Source organism: Rissa tridactyla, chromosome 3 (assembly GCF_028500815.1).
Source record: "Rissa tridactyla isolate bRisTri1 chromosome 3, bRisTri1.patW.cur.20221130, whole genome shotgun sequence".
Lineage (NCBI taxonomy): Eukaryota > Metazoa > Chordata > Aves > Charadriiformes > Laridae > Rissa > Rissa tridactyla.
The window spans coordinates 94,749,136-94,767,498 of NC_071468.1; the positions used below are offsets into that span (position 1 = coordinate 94,749,136).

Below are 18,363 nucleotides of genomic sequence, written 5' to 3' on the forward strand. Positions count from 1 at the left end.
GAGGAAATACTTAGCCTCACGTATCTGTACAATAAGGCTCCAAAGGGACAAAAATTACACAGGAATGTAACTGCACAATAATGATAATTAATAGCCAACATTTTTGTCCAAGACCTACTTTTATTCTTTTTCTTCTCTTTACAATATTATTGTCAAGCAAAAGGAACCAGATAAGGAGGTTTATCTTCGAGGAAAGGGAGGAGAGCAGCTTACAATTGGTAACTAGGCAGGGAGGACTACCCTGTACAAGGAGCCACATCCTGACATTGAAACTGAGGTAAAAGTTCACACTAACTTCAGTGGGATCTTCGGTTTAAAAAGTGATAGGACAACATGGGCCATATTAACTAACACGGCTGTAAAACTGCTGTTGGAAATGGTAACGACTTAGCAATGCTATCCCTCTTCAGCATTGACTGGATGAGATCCTGGAAAAACAACTGAAGAAGAAACCTGCAGGAGGAATGAAAATGAAAACAGTGAAATCTCTCTAAAGGGACGAATAAAACATCCCCTGTTGAACTCCTACAAAACTTGGCAATGAATGTAACAGTTTAGCACAGAAAAGAAGTATGTATTTGTAGGAAGGCAGACCAAAGTATCTACTTAGGTCGTATCCCTGTGTGATTCCTGGAGATCTCCCTTTGGAGATCAAAGATCAGATTCTCCACTCCCTCAAATCACAGAAGGCACAGCAGGTAGACAAATCCCATGACAGGAGCCCACCACCAGGGACAGAAAGGGATAGAAATGGACTGACTGTGGCCTCACAGGATATGCCGTCGATTCTGTTGAAAACATTTACATCAGAAGGCAATCTATTTTACCTGTACCATCTCCCCAGTTAAACAACATCCAAAGCAATTAAAATGCGTCACCCTCATAGTCTTGCACTGGCAAAAGGATGGGTATGGCGATGAGCAAAAGGAGGAAAGGAGGTGTAGGAATAGCACAAGTGAGATAGAAGAACAGCCTATTCCCGCATCATCAGACTGGCAGGAAAATATAATGCATCCTTACAGGTGGCCTAATATGCACGCGATTTTCGTGACTCTGCCAGGCCACCTCTGAGGTTGGACGGTGGTACCCTTCTACCTACTTCATGGAGAAGCGAACTAAAATAAAGTACGCAGTTTTTTGGGCTCGTACCTGTCATGGGCAAGGCAAGCCCCTTGGAGTTATGTGCCTGAAGGAGCTGAGGAATATGAAGTGTAAATGCCTTGAACATTACCATGAAGCTTGGGGGAAAGAAGTCAGTAAACTGGAGATGGGCTCAGGTGCATCTGAAACTTAGAAAATCTATTACAATGAGTGAGGATGGCGATGAAAAGGGATAAATTGTGACGCACAGGCAGGCACAAGTAGGCTGTACATAATCTTGAACATTAAGAACAGAAACTTGTGAATTCCTTTATAAAAGGTAAACCACAAAGGGAAGCATTGGCAAGGGAAAAGATGCTGGTTGTGAAGCTAGATAGAGAAAAAGCAAGCATTGTGTGAAGCACAAACTCATAGACATTTAAACAAAATATTGTCAACACTTAGACTCAGCTTTAGTCAAGGGAATACAGGAAAAAATGACAGGTTTAAAAAATGCTGTAGTAAAAAAAGTGAGCTTTTAAAAGAACTTGCATCTCATTGAAAATATCTGTAGGAATTAATATTTTAATACTTACCAGTTAATAATTTTGCAAGTATAAGGAGAGAAACGCTACAAAGCATTATTAAACTTGAGATGGTAGAAGAAAAATGTGTTTGGAAGTGATAGAAAAATCAACTATTAGTTCAGCCAGTTAAGCTGGTTTAAGTTTCATAAGCTATCACTTCAAAGTGTATTAGTTGGCAGGTAGCTATCAGAAGCCCTTAATACAGAAGGGCTAAAATCCTGTCATGTGACCATGTGGGTACAGAAACACGTTAAGATGCCTGATACATCATGACAAGCATCCGCAGAGACACCGTGGAGGCCTGGGTCATAAATTTAATAGCTCGGAATAACTGCCTAACAGCACACTCTGAACAAAAGCAAAGCATTTACTGTGACCTCTTCATGAATTAAAATAAAAAAAATTCCAACCAAAAAAATCCCAGCTGAAGTGTAAGAGTGAAGTTACTTAAAGTTGTTATTTGTGTTACTTCCTCCGGAAGCTAATGGCTGATACCAGAAGTGTTTAACAAATATTAGACAACTAAGTATATTTTTGGTATTCTGAAAGTTGTTTCAAAACGTAGCTGATTGATAGTTTTTGAAGCAGAAGGCTAGGCAGCTGCCTTATGCACTCACAAGTAGTGTTGCTGAAGTGGATTCTGAGCAATGCAGCCTTTCCTTCTCAACACAAAAAAGAAATAAAATTCAAATGCTAACAATAAGAAGGTAGGTCTAACTAAGGCATAAAAATTATTTTATTATAGACCTTTACAGTCTGTTTTCTGTGTTCCGAACATAAACTCTCACCCATTTTTTTCCTTACTATGAATTCCAGCAAACGTACGACTTCAATTTTTACTGAATAAATACTACTAGACACGGAGAAAGTGCATGTAGTTTAGTTAGATGAGTGAAGCAAGGAAAGAGACAAAGCCTAAATTAGGTACACAGAAACACCTCTTGGTAGTGTAAGCATAGGTTATTTTTTTATCATTTGAATAGGCCAGCTTTTATAATGATAAAACTTGCTACTTTAAAAAGATTCAGCTATAACAGACATTATTTCGCCAAGCAATTTGTAAATAATATGTTTATAAATAGAAAAGTATAGCTCTACTGAAACAAAATCAACAGAGACTTTTTTTTACAAGCAAACTGGGGTCAAATCCCACTGCAGGGGCTTGATCTAGTTCTTCGACACAAAGTTCTCACCAGGAAGAAGAAAAGCTGTCACACGTTGATGAATTACATATATAATGATCTCTCTCTAAAGCCCACAAGTAGGGCAGCGTAGAATCACACAAATGAATAGTCAGGCAAAACGTGACCATGGATTTCCAGATTCCTGATGTAACACAGCATGTGATCACGGTAAACTGCTGCAGCCTGACAGACTTGAAGAGCATTCACCAGCCACCCAAATACTGCTCATGGGATGGATGGTACTGCTATGGCTGCACTCAGGCAAGAATGCCTCAGCTAGGCAGGATGCATCAAGATGCAGTTCAATTAAGGCTTAAAATAATCTACTTATCTGAAGGTGTTACCAGACGAGTTCTACTGCATGGGTCATGACTGTCACCATGATCCTTCTAACCTATTTTGAGGATATTTTCCTCTTTGGCCTGTTTGTCCCATATCATTGGGAAATCAGTGGCTTCCTCTCATGTAAGGAGGGGCAAGCAAAGGAGCTGAACTATAAATACCTTCCCCACAATCAGGATGACTACAGTGTTGGTAAAGATATCTTCAAGCCAGTTTACTTGCTGCAACTGTCCTGCTGCCCTACCTCAAAAGCTCAAACAGGAGGGTAAGGAAGAGACCTTAAAATACAGCTATGATGGTTTCCTCTTCTTTTCCACAAGACTGTCCATCACCACCCACACAGAAACCCACACAGCCCGTAGACACATCTTACTGTTACAAAATTTTGCTAAAATGGTAGAAATGGCACAGGAAAACCACAGATGGATGATTAATTTCTTATTGTATTACTGTTTTAGTGAGGGAAATTAGATTACCACTTATTTCAACTTGAAAGATTTGGAGCCCACGTTTGGCCTGATATTGCTACTGCAGTAATCGTACTGTTTTGCTTGGGAGTGCAAAGCGGAATATGCCACGATTTTGCTTTTAAAACTGCTGCCAACCCACTTACTTCTGTGGGAAAGGAGACAGCATTTAGCAGAAGTATTTCAGTCTGCCAGAAAACATGATCAGCTACATTTTCATGATAATTTATTACTGAAGCAAACAGAAAATATGTTCCTCACTGATCTCATTATGCTTTGAGTTTGGTCATTTCTGTAGCTCTCTCTGGTAACTTAACTTGAAAACGACTTTGTTTCAGAGGCAATCATTTCAAAGGGAAATGGGAAGAGTAATTTCACAGAAGTTCACACTTTATGAATGTAGTACTTTTAATAGATGGGTTTATTTTCTAAGCAAAAAAAAAAAAAAATCATTTTAAATCCTGAGGAGTAACTTGAAATTATTCTTTACATTGGTGCCTACTGCATATGGGACTATTCTCAAATCATTCTTCTAATGAAGGACATATAAATCACATTCATGCCAATTTAGCAGATTGCAAATTTTTTTAAAACAAATTTTCTGTAAGGCTAAGACATCAATCTTCACTTGTGCCTTCAGTATCAATATTACTGCATAAAGAAGACAAAAACCAGACTGAAACTGCTGAAACATCTTCTATTTCACTAAAAGGATAATCCAGTAGGATCTGCTTCCATACTTAAAAAGCATTTTTTAAAGAAGAGCATATCTGCAAGTCATACTGTGAGAGTTAAAGATCACTATATCTGATGCAAAACAACTGAACGGTTCAGTATGTTTGTTAAATTAATACACCTCCACTAAAAAGCTCAAGTAGATATAATTGAGGTTTTTCTTAGAGGGATGTATATGGAAACAAGATTTAGAATGAAAATATAATTTTCTGTCTATACTTTCTTTAGTGAATTAGAATGGCTCTCCTTTAGTTTATATCACTCCATGAAAAGAAAGGGAGGATAAATTAGTTGAGATGGTTACTAATGGGGGTGCGTGTCCTCTTCTTAAGTAATACAAGTTATTCAGATGATTTATTTTTTCAGTGTGAGACAGGAAAGGAATAATTACACTATGTCTGAATGCACCAAATGAATAAGTGACATTCTTAGGCAGCATTGCCGGAAGTGAGCTGCAATTTTAGCTTTCCACCAGTAACTGCCGAAGCTCCAAGGGGAAAGCTGCGTAATCTGTTGCTGATGTTTGTTTAGGGAGGGGAGAGCCAAAAGTGACGGTGGAGCTTGCCTGGGCCTGAATCTGCAGCTTCCCGCGGCCGCACTTGTGCGCCAGCTTCCTTCGGCTCGATTTAACCGGACCCAGGAGCCAACATTCCAACTATCTGTTTAGTAAGCAAGTCTTGGGGACTTCTGTCTGTGACCAACTTAAGCCTCGGCTTTCTGAGTAAACACTTGGTGCCATCTGGATGACTATTTTATAACTCCCGAAAGGGATCGGTTCGCAGGAACGTACAGACGGACGCTCGTTTTCCTCAGGAACTAAAAGCAGCGTATCAAGTGTCGAGAGGAATAGTTATCATATATTTTACAAGAGATGGCTGCGCTACCTTCCCTCACCTGTCACTCTTCTGACACAGCACGCACAGGCTTAAGCTGGGGACACCAGAGCGGGTGAGCTGGGGAGCCAGCTGTGCCCCTGCAGAACACAGTCCCCAGCTTCTGCCGCTAAATTCCACATTTTGACAAAACCAAATGACAAAGCGTTACAATCCCTCATGTTTATTCTCTGAAGGGTCCTTGGCTCCAGTACAATTTATGAGGGAACTTAAAATTTTAAAGACTAAACATATCCCTGCATAAAGTGGGCATAATTAGGGAGAAAAGTTCAAAATATATTCCTAGCATGCATTATAAGACACTTGAAAAGTATGGAAGAAAAGAGATATCTAATACTTACAGAGCGATTCAGAGAGTTAACATACCAGAGAAATTAAAGATAGCATAAGCAAAGGATGAGAATCAATCATGACTTTGGACTACTCCCATAAAACTACCACCATAACTGAGGAAACAAAATAAATACACATATCTTGACTTGTGTAGTGTTAACTGACTCCATGGAAACATACAAAAAGTGTAAATCCTTACTAAAAGTGCTTAGATATGCACATATATGTCAAAGTTAGTGATTCGAGCCACTAAAATATGTTTGTATGAATAATGCAAGAATCAAACAAATATACTTAGAACTACTGACATTACTAATTTCAACAGGATTCTATGTAGACCCTATAAATTTTTTCTTTTCTCTTTTTTTTTAGCTTAGCATATTTTTCACTACAATACTGTTTCTTTTTTTCCCTAAATTCATTGCGCAAGAATGATGAAATTGTATTAAAAAGAATTTCTGTACCTGCCTTAAAGAAATGTACAGAAACACATGGGCTGCAATTCTAATCCTAACTCTATTAACTGCAAAATGTATAGTCACACATACACTTAATTTCTTTCTGAATTCTCTGCTATTGCTGCGAGTAGTTTTGTTAAGTGTGCATGCTTTATGGTTTCAGTAGAGACTTTCTGTTAACAGATATCAAACAGGAGTAGTGAGAGCTCCATGGCTTTTTTCCAGAGCAATGAACTTTCTGATCTATGAAATCTACATTTCGAACTGATAAAATAATTTTTGCGTCTGAAAAAGCAGTGGTACTGTTTCCCCTGTTTTGCAGTTTGGGATATGCTTATTCACCTGACAGCTGACCTACAGCTCTACACCTGTAGACCTGTTACAGCTGCTGGGTATTTATGAATTCTGCCATACATACTGCTTTCGAGTATCCCTCTTTCCTTAGAGAGACTATAATGGCTATACCTGTCAGTTGAACACTTTAAAAAAATACAACTTTTCCCTCCAAGTACTAATAACTTCATTCTTTTCTTTTTTTCATGTTGGAGGGCAGAGCATGCTTACTCTGCTTCTGAGCAGCACAGGATTTCCTATGCCTCAGGGATGCCTGAAACCTTTTAGATACAGGGTCACCGACACCCTTTAGACTTTCACAGGTACCAATAGCACAGATAAATGAAAAAAAATGAGTGTTCCTACTGCTTGCTGTTACATGCTTCTGTAGATTACTTAGGGACTCTCCACAGATCAAAGGACCACCAACCAGCTGTTTGGAATGACTGCAGTGGAGCAGTCTCAGCCTTTTGCCACCTTCACGGTCCCCATGCTGAGGACAAGACCATGGTGCAGGTCTGCGTGTGGGAAGCACACTCTAATCCTTCACAACGCTGCTGATGCTCTAGTTTATAACGAGATCAGCATATACGGTAGACCTTCTCCACCTTATTCCACTGGTGTATGATTTCTACGGAAATGCATGGGAATGGAAGAGCTGCACAAGGCAGCAGAGCTCTGTAATGCCATCACTTCCCATCTGTCTCAATATGCAATTGCACTGGGGCAGAAGGCTGATGACCCAGGCCCAGTTGTCCAGTTTAAGCAAAAAGAAGTCACCTTGAATATTCCCTCCTTCGCCGCCCCAATGCATTTGGGAGTTAGCTCTAACAGTGTGTCATTTTCACTCCTCTTCCCTCCCACCCCACACCCAGCATAATAATTCATTTTGCATTTCGACAAAAAGAAAAGAATCATTTTCACATTAGGAAAAACTAAAAATGATTGTAAGTAGAGGATAAATTTACGACATTATTCATGAGTCCCAAATGAATGGAACATTTTAAAACTCTCTTTTAACAGGGTTCATAACTGGAACACTGATGTCACATTTTGGCTGTAACAGCATGAATGGTCCTGATATAATAAGTTCTCAGTCAGTGACATGTGAACCTTGATATTATCTGACCTGCTACTTATTCACAGCAAGATACAACATCTTCCTTTCATGATTATATATCGTAAGAGTCACGGCCACACAGAAGTCACACAAATAAAACAACTCTGAAGACTGGATTTTCCCCAAGCCATGACCATCATATCATTCATCCTCTTTTAGTCCTTGCCAACAGAAACGCATGACTATTTACAGTGGCGGAGAGAGAAAGACTTCCTGCTGGGCCATATATTCCCACAGTGTTGTAATCTGTCTTCAAGCTGCTAAACCAATTCACACTCACTCTTGTCTCTTCTGTTAGCAGCTACACAAAAAACCCCATTTCAGTACATCCGTTACTAACATGCCTCTGAAGATTAGTGCCTGCTTTCCCAAAATTTAAATGTTTCCTTTTAAAAACTGTGAAGACAGTGGTACATCAGTGGATGTATCAGCACAGACATCTTGCTATGCCTGAATCAGCTGAACTGAAACATTTGCACAGCATTTTAGAATCAAAGAAATGTAATTCTTTGACAGTCAATTTTATGAAGGTGAATCACTTAGGGTACAGAAGGAGTAAGTTCAGTCAATTTGATAGTAGCTTCTGAATTTTGACATCATACTGCTAACCTCTGAGTATAACTCTTAGGAAAGCTAAGTGTCTGCAACTGCAACTGAAGACAACGAATGCATTCAAAACAGGCCCAAGACATCAGGCCTAGCATATCCAGGCACTGCTAGCAGAATAGATGTAGTCATTTTTCCATCATTTACACAAGAAATGCTCAAAAGCGTCATTCTGTGGTCCTATAGCCCACAGAAAATAGGCATCCTCAATTCTTTTTGCTGTGCTTTACCTTCATAAATATCCTATTTCTGTTTCAGTGATCCCTTCAAGGCCTGTAAGAATCTATCTGAAGCAAGATCTACTCCAATCCATCTACTGCAGTAACAACCCTAGAATCAAGGTTGTTTAATAAAAATATTTCACTGTTAACTCCCTCAACACACACTTTGACTGTATATTCAAGAGCTGACGGACATAATTTGCCCTGTTTACCTCTAGCAAGACATGAACTGTAGCAAACAGAAACTGGTCATCGTGTCTGACCTCACATATTCTTTTTTGCAGGTAAATTACAGGAAAGGGAATAAATGAATTAGTGGCCAAATTTGTAACTTCCCGAGTCTGATACACAGGCTTTTTCTGTAAAGAAAGAAAGGAAGATACCTGTCTGATTTTTTCCCTCTGAGAACTGTAGAAACTGTAAAAACACCATGATTATTGAAATACTGTTCTTTGTAAGAATCTAGTAAGTTATTTTCCATCATTTTAATGTAATATTTCTTTTTCCTTTCCAGTCTGTCTTTGTTATGCACATCTGGTCATTATGTAAGATAAAAAGATTATATAGATGTCAAGACCACAACACATAACTCTGCAAGTGTTTGAAAGGAAAAACTCTAAACAAATTTCTATTCTGTGTGAAAGGAATTTCTCAGCCTCCTTCTCTGGATAGAGAAGCATATCTTATTCTCAAATATTATTAGACATGTCCAATCACTGGAATTTAAATGTATTATAATTAAATCAATACTGAAATTATTTTAATTATTTTTATTATCAGTAGCAGCTTTATCACGTAATGCATCAAACCAGAAGCATATGACGTGTTTCATGCAAGACAAAGGTCTGTGCTTTGTGGTACCAACAAATGGAGCGAGCGCAGGCACGCGAGCGTGTGTGTAATCAGCAGTGAATATCAAGCTGGACTGGCTGGCAAGTAGGTGAAATGACCCGGAAGCCAGAGAAATATAAATATATGTGTGTGTGTGTACATGCGCATTTTTGTGTAGGTGTCTATGAGTGAGCAGGTCTGCACCAGCAAGTGGTATGGGTCTGTGAGCCTCAGGGGGTTGAATAGCCAGGTGCCAGTAACTAGAAAGACCAGGATCAGGGGCATCTATGGGTTAGGCTGTGTGTCATCTCAGCTACTAGGGGGATTCACATGGTATATGTGTATATATTTCCCAGACCACCATAATGATCAGCCAGAGAGGGTAACAGGATGAGGCTGTTGGTGCTGTTTGTAGGAGTGCTGAGTGTGTCCCTCTGTGCTGACCTGTGTGGCCAGACCCTTCTATATGTGCTATATGTATTCTCCTCCCTCTCTACTCTGCCTTGGTGTGGCTGCATCTGGAGTACTGTGTTGGGTTCAAGGACAGGAAACTGCTGGAGAGGGTACAGCAAAGGGCTACCAAGATGATTAGGGGACTTGAACACCTCTCTCATGAAGAAAGGCTGAGGGATTTGGGTCTCTTCAGTCTGGAAGAAAGACGGTTGAGGGGGGACCTTATCAACACTTATAAATACATAAAGGATGGGTGTCAGGAGGATGGGGCCAGGCTCTTTTCAGTGGTGCCCGGGGACAGGACAAGAGGTAATGGGCACAAACTTGAACATAGGAAGTTCCATCTCAACATGAGGAGGAACCTCTTTACTTTGAGGGTGGCAGAGCCCTGGAACAGGCTGCCCAGAGAGGTGGTGGAGTCTCCATCTCTGGAGACTCTGGATTCAAAACCCCCCTGGACGCGTTCCTGTGCAACCTGCTCTAGGTGACCCTGCTCTGGCAGGGGGGTTGGACTAGATGATCTCCAGAGGTCCCTTCCAGCCCCTACCATTCTGTGATTCTGTTTGTGTGTCTATTGGGATCGCACGCTCAGCCAGGTTACCAGTTGGACCTGATAGCAAGGAGCTGTGGCAGCCTCATCTACCTGGCTGCTGCACGAGTCCCCACATCCATAGCTTTCTGAGAACTGGGTCCTGTGGGTCAAATTTCAACATATGTATGCTATATATATATAATATCATGACAATAGATTATTTACAATATTTTGAAAAGCATTAATTTGTTTTGCATGCTTTTACTGAAAAATGTTTTCCACTAAAAATAACAAGGGAATTCTTTCACTTTAATCAGCCTATACTATCTGTACACAGAATAAGAAAAAAATATTCTTGTTAGTATTTGGTGGGAAACAAGATGTTTTAAACACACTTATTTTCTTTATATTTATAAAATTCCCTTTTCCTTGCTTCACAGTTCATATAGAAAATGCAGAGGATTCTAAAGAGAGGTACTTGGCTCTTAAATTTAATAATGAAAGTATTTACATTGCAAATAAGGTAAAAACCGCAACATTTCTTAGTGATTTTCTTTTGTCTGTTTTTATTTTACGTGTACTTACGCTCAAGGCAGTTGGTCCCGGAGGTCCTGCATCTCCCTAGTGAAAATAGGAGAGTAAATAAATCACCAGTTTCTTTAGTTATACATTTTTAACCTCTAGGCATTCTAGAGGATATGCACCACTGCAGAAGTAAATTCAGTATAACTATCAAACATGCTCTGATTATGAGCGTATATGAGTAAAGCAATATTCTTTTTCCGTAATGACATAGATGTACACAGTTCACGACAGGTTAAATGGAAAACAATGGCAGGCCTTTACAAAAACGAATCACAGCTTAAAAAAAGCAATCCTTCAAAACACATTTGCATATGTTAAATTACAAGCTGCAGCTTACATGCACAACGTGGCCACTGAAGTCAGTGTGACAGCTCACATATGTAGAGACATCTGACTGTGTAAAATGTTCACAGAAGTAGGTCACTGAGGTATGAATTGTGCTGTGGGACCTTCAGGCTCAGTCCATGGGAGCAAAACAGAGCACCCAGAACACCGCATTTAACCTCCTGCTCTGAATTCTTTTCAAAATCTGCTGTAATAAAGTGTATTTGTCTTCCATATTCACAGTTATTCTGCATTTGTGTTCTTCAACCTTTAAGCTACACATACGGCAGCACTGGTGTTCATTGCATGTAGTTAAGGCAGTATGCTCAATATTGAAGAAATACCATGCACACTCACATATACACACAACTTTACAGAAAAAAAGGTACCTTTTCTCCTTTAGGACCAGCCGCACCAGGACTACCAGGGTCACCTTTTAGTCCCTGGGCAAAGAAGAAAAATGCATATTAGTTGTCATCTGTGGAAAGTGTTGGACAAAATCCTGTAGTGCTGTGAATTAGCATATACTAACCGACTAAGCCTTGAAATATTATCACGGTATTTGTACTACTATCTCATAATTATTTATTTTCATTATTTTGTGAACAGAGAAACATCAATTGAAGACCGCATCTACGTTCAACACATAATTAAACATACAAAGCTAAACCATCTATTGGTCCTGCTCTAATACGACAAGTGGCGTGCAGAAATGCAAAGTTCCTTTGCAGCCCCAGCAGGTCTGTACCTTGCGTAGCCAACAAAGGCAAAGCAGAATATTAGAGAAAGTACCAGTGCATTCACTTAACCTCTGCCAAAATTGCAAAGGAGGCAGAGGTGGACAGAGAGCTGTGGATTCTGTGTTAAGAAGCACTACTGCGCTGGTAGGCTGCAGTAGGGTACAGCTCAGAGCTGCTGCACATCCTCCAACACTCGGATCTTCACCAGTGTTTGAAAAGGTCATACCTCCCTCCTCTGTTTTGCCTTCATCTGGAGAAGCAGATAATACTGCCTAGTTTTAAACATTACACACGCAGCAATTTCACAACCGTAGAATCATAGAATGGTTTGGTTTGGAAGATTTAAAGGTCATTTGGTCCAATCCTCCTGCAATGAGCAGGGACATCTTCAACTAGATCAGGTTGCTCAGAGCCCCGTCCAACCTGACCTTGAATGTTTCCAAGGATGGAATATCCACAACATCTCTGGGCAACCTGTTCCAGTGTTTCACCACCCTCATTGTAAAAAATTTCCTCCTTACATCTAGTCTGAACCTACCCACTACAATATCTACAATACAGCTCTTTCACTAACACGTCTCACCAGAAGCACCCCAAAAAAAAAAAATCTTTAGCACCCAGCTCATATTCTTTGTTGTCTTCTTGCTGCAAAACACATGGAAAAGTGAGAGGTTTTGAAATATGCCCAGCAAATTCAAGCCATTCTGCAGTAAGGAATGAACTTAATTCTGATACCGGACCAACCTACCAGGGACTCCTTTTTGTTTAAGCCAAGAGATTTGTCTTGTGCCTTCCCTCTGATCACTGCTTTAGAGGCATTCAACAGGAGAGCATGTACATTGTAAGTCAGAGACGGTTCTACAGGTTTAGAGATTTTACTTAGAAACCATATGGTGGTGATACAGGCAATACGGGACCCAAGCATGAGATATTCCACAAGTAGGCCACCATTGTTACTATTGTGGAGGTTAAATAGGTCGAGGACAGAAAAGATTTATCTACATCTGAATTAGGGTTTACTAACTTAAGTTCTTCCCAGCCCCCTTTTTGCCCTTGCAAACTCTCTTCCTCAGTTTGCAATAATTGGAAAGATGGAGACAACTGGCACGAAAATGATAAGCAACATCTGTGCCTTGGTGGGTACAGAAACATTAAATCAGTGAGTGTTCTAAATACTGCATATTTGTGCAACTTCACTTCCTGCTAAAATTACATTAATTCACCATCTGGAAGGAACATCATTTAGAACTATATGAGCATTTAAGTACCCACTTTGGATTAAATTTGTGGTTGTTGTAAATACCCCTGATTTAGCTTTGATTTGTCCTTTATTAAGCTTGCCAAATATGTAATAGTTAAATCAGAAGTAGTTTTGCTGTTTGAACTTAAAAAATGTAATATGCAGATGGATTCAAAAACCAAGCCAAAAAATTGCTTTCTTTTTACAATCTGCATATTTATGACATAGTTTTAATATTGTCACCAACTACATTTTACTTTTCACCTCCTTCTGAAAGACTGCATAAAACACAATCATTCCATACTCTAAAAAGCCATTTTAGGGATTTTTCAGGTATGCAAGCTGTATGGATCTGGTTCAAAATCAATATTAGCAAATCAGCAGTGGAACAATAGGTTTAAGAATTAGCCCTTAGGCTGTATATTTACAGAAGAGAAAAGATAAAAAAAATCTGCAACTCACAGAAGGCGATATATCTGTGTGTCTCTACTGAATAGGAAAGACAGCTACAGAGGAAAGATACTGAATCCAAACCATGCACTGTTCAAACTATGAACCTCATTTTTAACTAATTGGTGTGTTTAAAGCTTTTAATAGAGCTCCTGCAGCGCACCTCGGTGAGGTATGCAGTTTGACAGCTACTGCAGAGGTGATGACCACAGAGGTCAACCTCACAGAGAAAGGAAAAGGGGAAACTATACATTTGACAACAAGCCTTGCAGTGTTTGAAGCAAGATTTCTGAGTATCCAGGAAAGTTTTTATATAATGTATTTACTTTAAAATACTTGAATTAGCTTTCCTTTGCAGTTTATAACCCCAAGAAAGAAAAGTAGCATCAGGGAAAAAAAAATTGCTTAAAAGGTTATCCCATTAGAAGTATTTCTTGTTCTTCTACACATTATATATATATTTTTAAAATATTATTATCCTTTTAAGTTCCAGAAATAGTGAATGCTTGCAAAAACACATCTGGTACTGCACCAGGCCTATTCTTCTCTACAGTCACCCTTTTAAAGGTGCTGAGAGGCTTGGCTGCTGCTGATTGTCTCTGAAATGACATAAGAAGTAAGAATTCCTGTGCTAAATCAAATCTTTAGCCCCTTTTATCGCAGTAAAGTACAGTACAGTATCCTGCCTCTGGCAGAGACCAGAACAGGATGCTTCAGTAAAATGGATGTGGTTACCTAAACAGATATAACTTGGATGATTTTAGAAAAAGCTTTAAATTAGAAAAGCTCATTTTATGCAATATTTTAGGAGAAAGGTCAGTTTTGAAAACAACAAACTAATTTCTATTGATCTAAGGAGTCTGTTACCAGATTTGCCAGAAACGCAAGAACTGAATAAAAATTCCAGCAGCTCTTGTAACAGGGAGTAAATGAGTTATTGAATACTACCCTGATCTAATTCTAGCAATTTTGGGAGCAATATAATACACATTTGTGAGTTGATGAACAGTCTTCATGGATGCCAAAATGTAAAGCAAGCGTTAGGATACGCATGTCTGAGGCCAACTCAAGGCTAACAAGATAACAACATGAGAAATGGCAGAAATGAGAAATGTTATTTATATAACAAGACAGGTATTACTGTAACACAATTGCTGACCAACAGTGAAATTACTGAAACAACTATACCACAAATACTGATAGGGGTGTAAAGTCAGCAAAATTGGAGCCAGCAGAGGAAAGATTAAACTGGAGGCAGGCTTTTCATTTGGAAGGGGATGACGATGCTATTCTTCTGGTGGATGGAATTTAAAGGAGAAGTTACCATATTAGTTCACACTATTTTTGACAAATATTTAACCAGACTTTTCTGAGACTTAGTTTACTGAAGTCTAAGCCAGCCTACAAAACCAACTGGATTAGGAGAAAAATCTCCACAACAACTAATAAACAGTAACTGTTGCTTTAAAGCTCTAAAAAGGACCGCGGTTTCCCAGATTCTTCAAAGGATGGGATTTTATTAATGATGTCCCAAAACTACTAGCATAAAAGGTGACAGCTTTTGTATTTGAATTTTCCTTTCAAACCAGTGACAATCTCATACAAAGTTTGCTGTGCTCTGTTCTGTGCACTGTTCTGCAGTGAAGGAAAAATAACTTTACTTAGTGATTGATAAATATGTTCCTTACTGAGACTGAGAACATTTTATTCATTCAAAAAAAGTGCCAGGTATAACCAAAACCAGAAAATGAAACAGCTTTTCACCTCCTATGTTTTTGGTCATTTGGATAAGATCAGAACAGTCCAAGATTTTGTGAGAAAAGGGAACCAAAAAACATTTTCCCCTAAGCCAATTCTTTTGGTTCAACATGATGATCTGCAGACCGGTACTACTACCATCGCTAGCAAAAAGAACAGAAGAGGAAGAGAACAGAGGATTCACAGCTTGTTGCTTGTGCTGGGAAATCACATCCCATATGCCTGTAGTGTCTCAGGAAGTACCCTGCAAAAGGCCCCTAGGAGTGTCATCTAACCTGCCACCAAACCACAGCAACAACTTGAACCAAGTACACACCTTCTGGGAGTGCTCCCAGATAACCTACAGGGGTTATATTAAAAGGGAAATGTGTGTTGGTGCTTGCACAGGAAGGGGGAAGCATCCTGTAATTTAAAGGAGTCTGCTTCTGTAAATTAGATTTTCTTGCAGACTCGTGTGTTGCTTTTAACCTTGACACTGTGATGTTCAGTTGGGTTTAAAAGCCACACAAGGGATTTGTAAGGGTTTAATGAGCTGACCCTTCTCCGGCTGAGACTGACTAGCTGTCAATCCCTCGGATAAAAACTCTGCAGCCCAAGCAGGGGGATTTGAATGACAGGCCAGGGAAGTTTGAGGAAAACTTTCATCAGTAGACTCACAATGAGCTGATCTGGGAGCAAACATGGAAGCCTCAAGAAAGCCAGGGTACGGAGAGGAAGCTTACTGGGGAACTCTTACAGAGCTGCCAGAGTTTCTAAGGCTTACACTGCCTTCTAGCAGGCAACTGGACAGATGGGTTTCCACATGGACTGGAGACCAAAGGAACCAAGGGCATTGAGAGCCAGGGTTCTGTTTAACAGCTCGTTGAAGAAAAACTACTGAGATGAAGAGACAGCTATCAGCCACAATGCAAACCTCACCAGCAGTTTTAGAGGACAGGGCCCACAGCCTTTTCTCAGCTGCCATCAATTACTTATCCACAGCTGGGAAATATCCGTGAAGTGCATTAACCTCTCACCCTGAGACAAATTGTTTACCATAATAACGGACATGAATTTGATCAGAGCAGTATGAAACAGAGTACCAAAATAACTGAATTGTTAGCTTTGCATGAAATTATCAATAAGAAAACTCTTTCTAGAGTTCAGGAACGTTAGGAAAATTGTTATGTTAAGTATTCCCTCCAAGTAAAACATACTTGTTGTGCCCTAATGCTTTACTTGATGAATTTTGACTTAACATGCTCTAGCAGGTTCACTGAGGCCTGAGAAAACCGTATCATACATTGAAAATTTTCTCAGAGAGAGAGAGAGAGCAGCAGCCAATGCCTATGCATCATCACAGAAAAGAGATGAAACAGGCAAAATGTACTGGCAGCTGATGACAGGTGCTCTTCCCAATGAAAAAATGCAAAGATGAGCTGGACCCCAACCAGAGGACTCCATCAGTGTCACCCAGTGGAAATGCACCAATTTGAGCAACATACACGATGCTGCATGCATGTGGCAATGGCAAATGCTGTAAAACTGGCATAATCTTTTGACGAGAACAATTTTTTCACTCTAAAAGATATCTGTTTGGAAAGACACCATTCATTATTTACAATTCCCTGGCCCGCATTAGAGTGATCTGGTTCAACCTCACATCAGGTTAAAATCTCCTAGAACACCACATATTATCTAAAGTACTGGAAATACAGTAAAAAATCCAACGCACTAACCAACAATGTGCAGCCAAATTATTATAGATCAAATCAATAATCTCTGCTGAGTAATAAAAGTTGGAAATACTCTGAGTAAGACAACAGAACTATACTTTCTCCAGAGAGCAGCCTTAAAAATCTAAATTAACTTTTCGGAGTCAGCTGTACAACAGCAAGCTGCCTATGTTGGGATAACTTTTCTAATTAGCAAAGTATTTTCAAAGCTCCAAACAATATACTATTTTACAGTTTATGTCTTGTACTTTTAAATATTGCCATTGTTCTTTTCTCGTTAACGTCCTTCAAAAACTTCAAATTGCTGCATTACTAGAATTTTCTGGCCGACTACCTCCTTATACTTTTGTTCTTAACAGAATCCTCAAACTCTAGATATAATTAAATATCATTACCAACTTCACACTTTCAAGCAATAGAATTCTTGCCTTCCTATGCAAATATTTCCTTACAACGCTAATACTGAGAGCTGAAGATTACAGAGACAGGCCGTGAGGCTGTGAAGGTAAATGACTTACTATCATATCAAGACACTGGATCCCTTTAAAAATGTTTATACTTCTGTTCACCTTTTCCCACAGGCATAAAAACAAAAATGTCCAATATTTTTTCTGTCTTTCCATTGAAAAACTGGGATTTTTTTCATTGCTCACTGAACTTCAGAGGTCCATCCTTTGACATCAGGTATGCAAAGAATAACAGAATTTTATATAAGAAAGTTTTTAAAAAGTCACTTAGGGTATCTCCTTTCCCATCAGAAGAAAAAACCAATTAGTGAATAACTTAGTTTAATGCTGTAGAGATTATACACTAGACTTTAATTTCAGATTTTTTTAGACTTTTTTTTTTTTTACAATTTACAAGAAAGGCTCTGTTCTTCCCCTAGCTATGAATGACTGATAGGTATGATAAAACTTTATGTTTTCACTTACTTCTGCTGAAGGATTTAATTTATTGTTAGCAAAACATTAATTGGTAGTATCCCATGCTATTCACTTCCTACCTGCACTACTGATCAAGAAAATAACATGGCTCTAAAAAGAATCTAAAAGTTTGAATGATAAAAACTTGTCAGTTCAACTGACAAGCATATAAATATAACATAGATTTTATTCCACAGATAGTTTCATGGATATTTGTATTGCAAATTTGTCCTTATTCCATATGAGATATGAGTGTGATGGAGAAGAAACTGTGTTTATCATGCTTTCTTTCAGACAGCGTGCCTATGAAGCTCCACTTGTTACAGTGATACAAATGATAGCATTATTAATGTTGAGTGGCTAAAAGAGTCTCAAGGGATAAAACAGAGATACTACTCGAGCAAACTGGATGTTCATATTATCCAGGCAAATACCTGCTTACAGATGTAACGT

General features: G+C 39.1%; 1 protein-coding gene across 10 annotated transcripts in view; it reads right to left on the reverse strand.

The window, feature by feature from the left end:
- COL19A1 (collagen type XIX alpha 1 chain) overlaps nt 1-18,363 on the reverse strand; it is a 214,129-nt gene that overhangs the window by 90,302 nt on the left and 105,464 nt on the right. For all 10 annotated transcript variants that reach the window (XM_054195884.1, XM_054195882.1, XM_054195883.1 and 7 more), the window contains 2 exons: nt 11,474-11,527; nt 10,761-10,796 (listed from right to left, as the gene is read on the reverse strand). In XM_054195884.1, the coding sequence (XP_054051859.1) occupies nt 10,761-10,796; nt 11,474-11,527 (90 nt within the window). The remainder of the gene's footprint in view (nt 1-10,760; nt 10,797-11,473; nt 11,528-18,363) is intronic.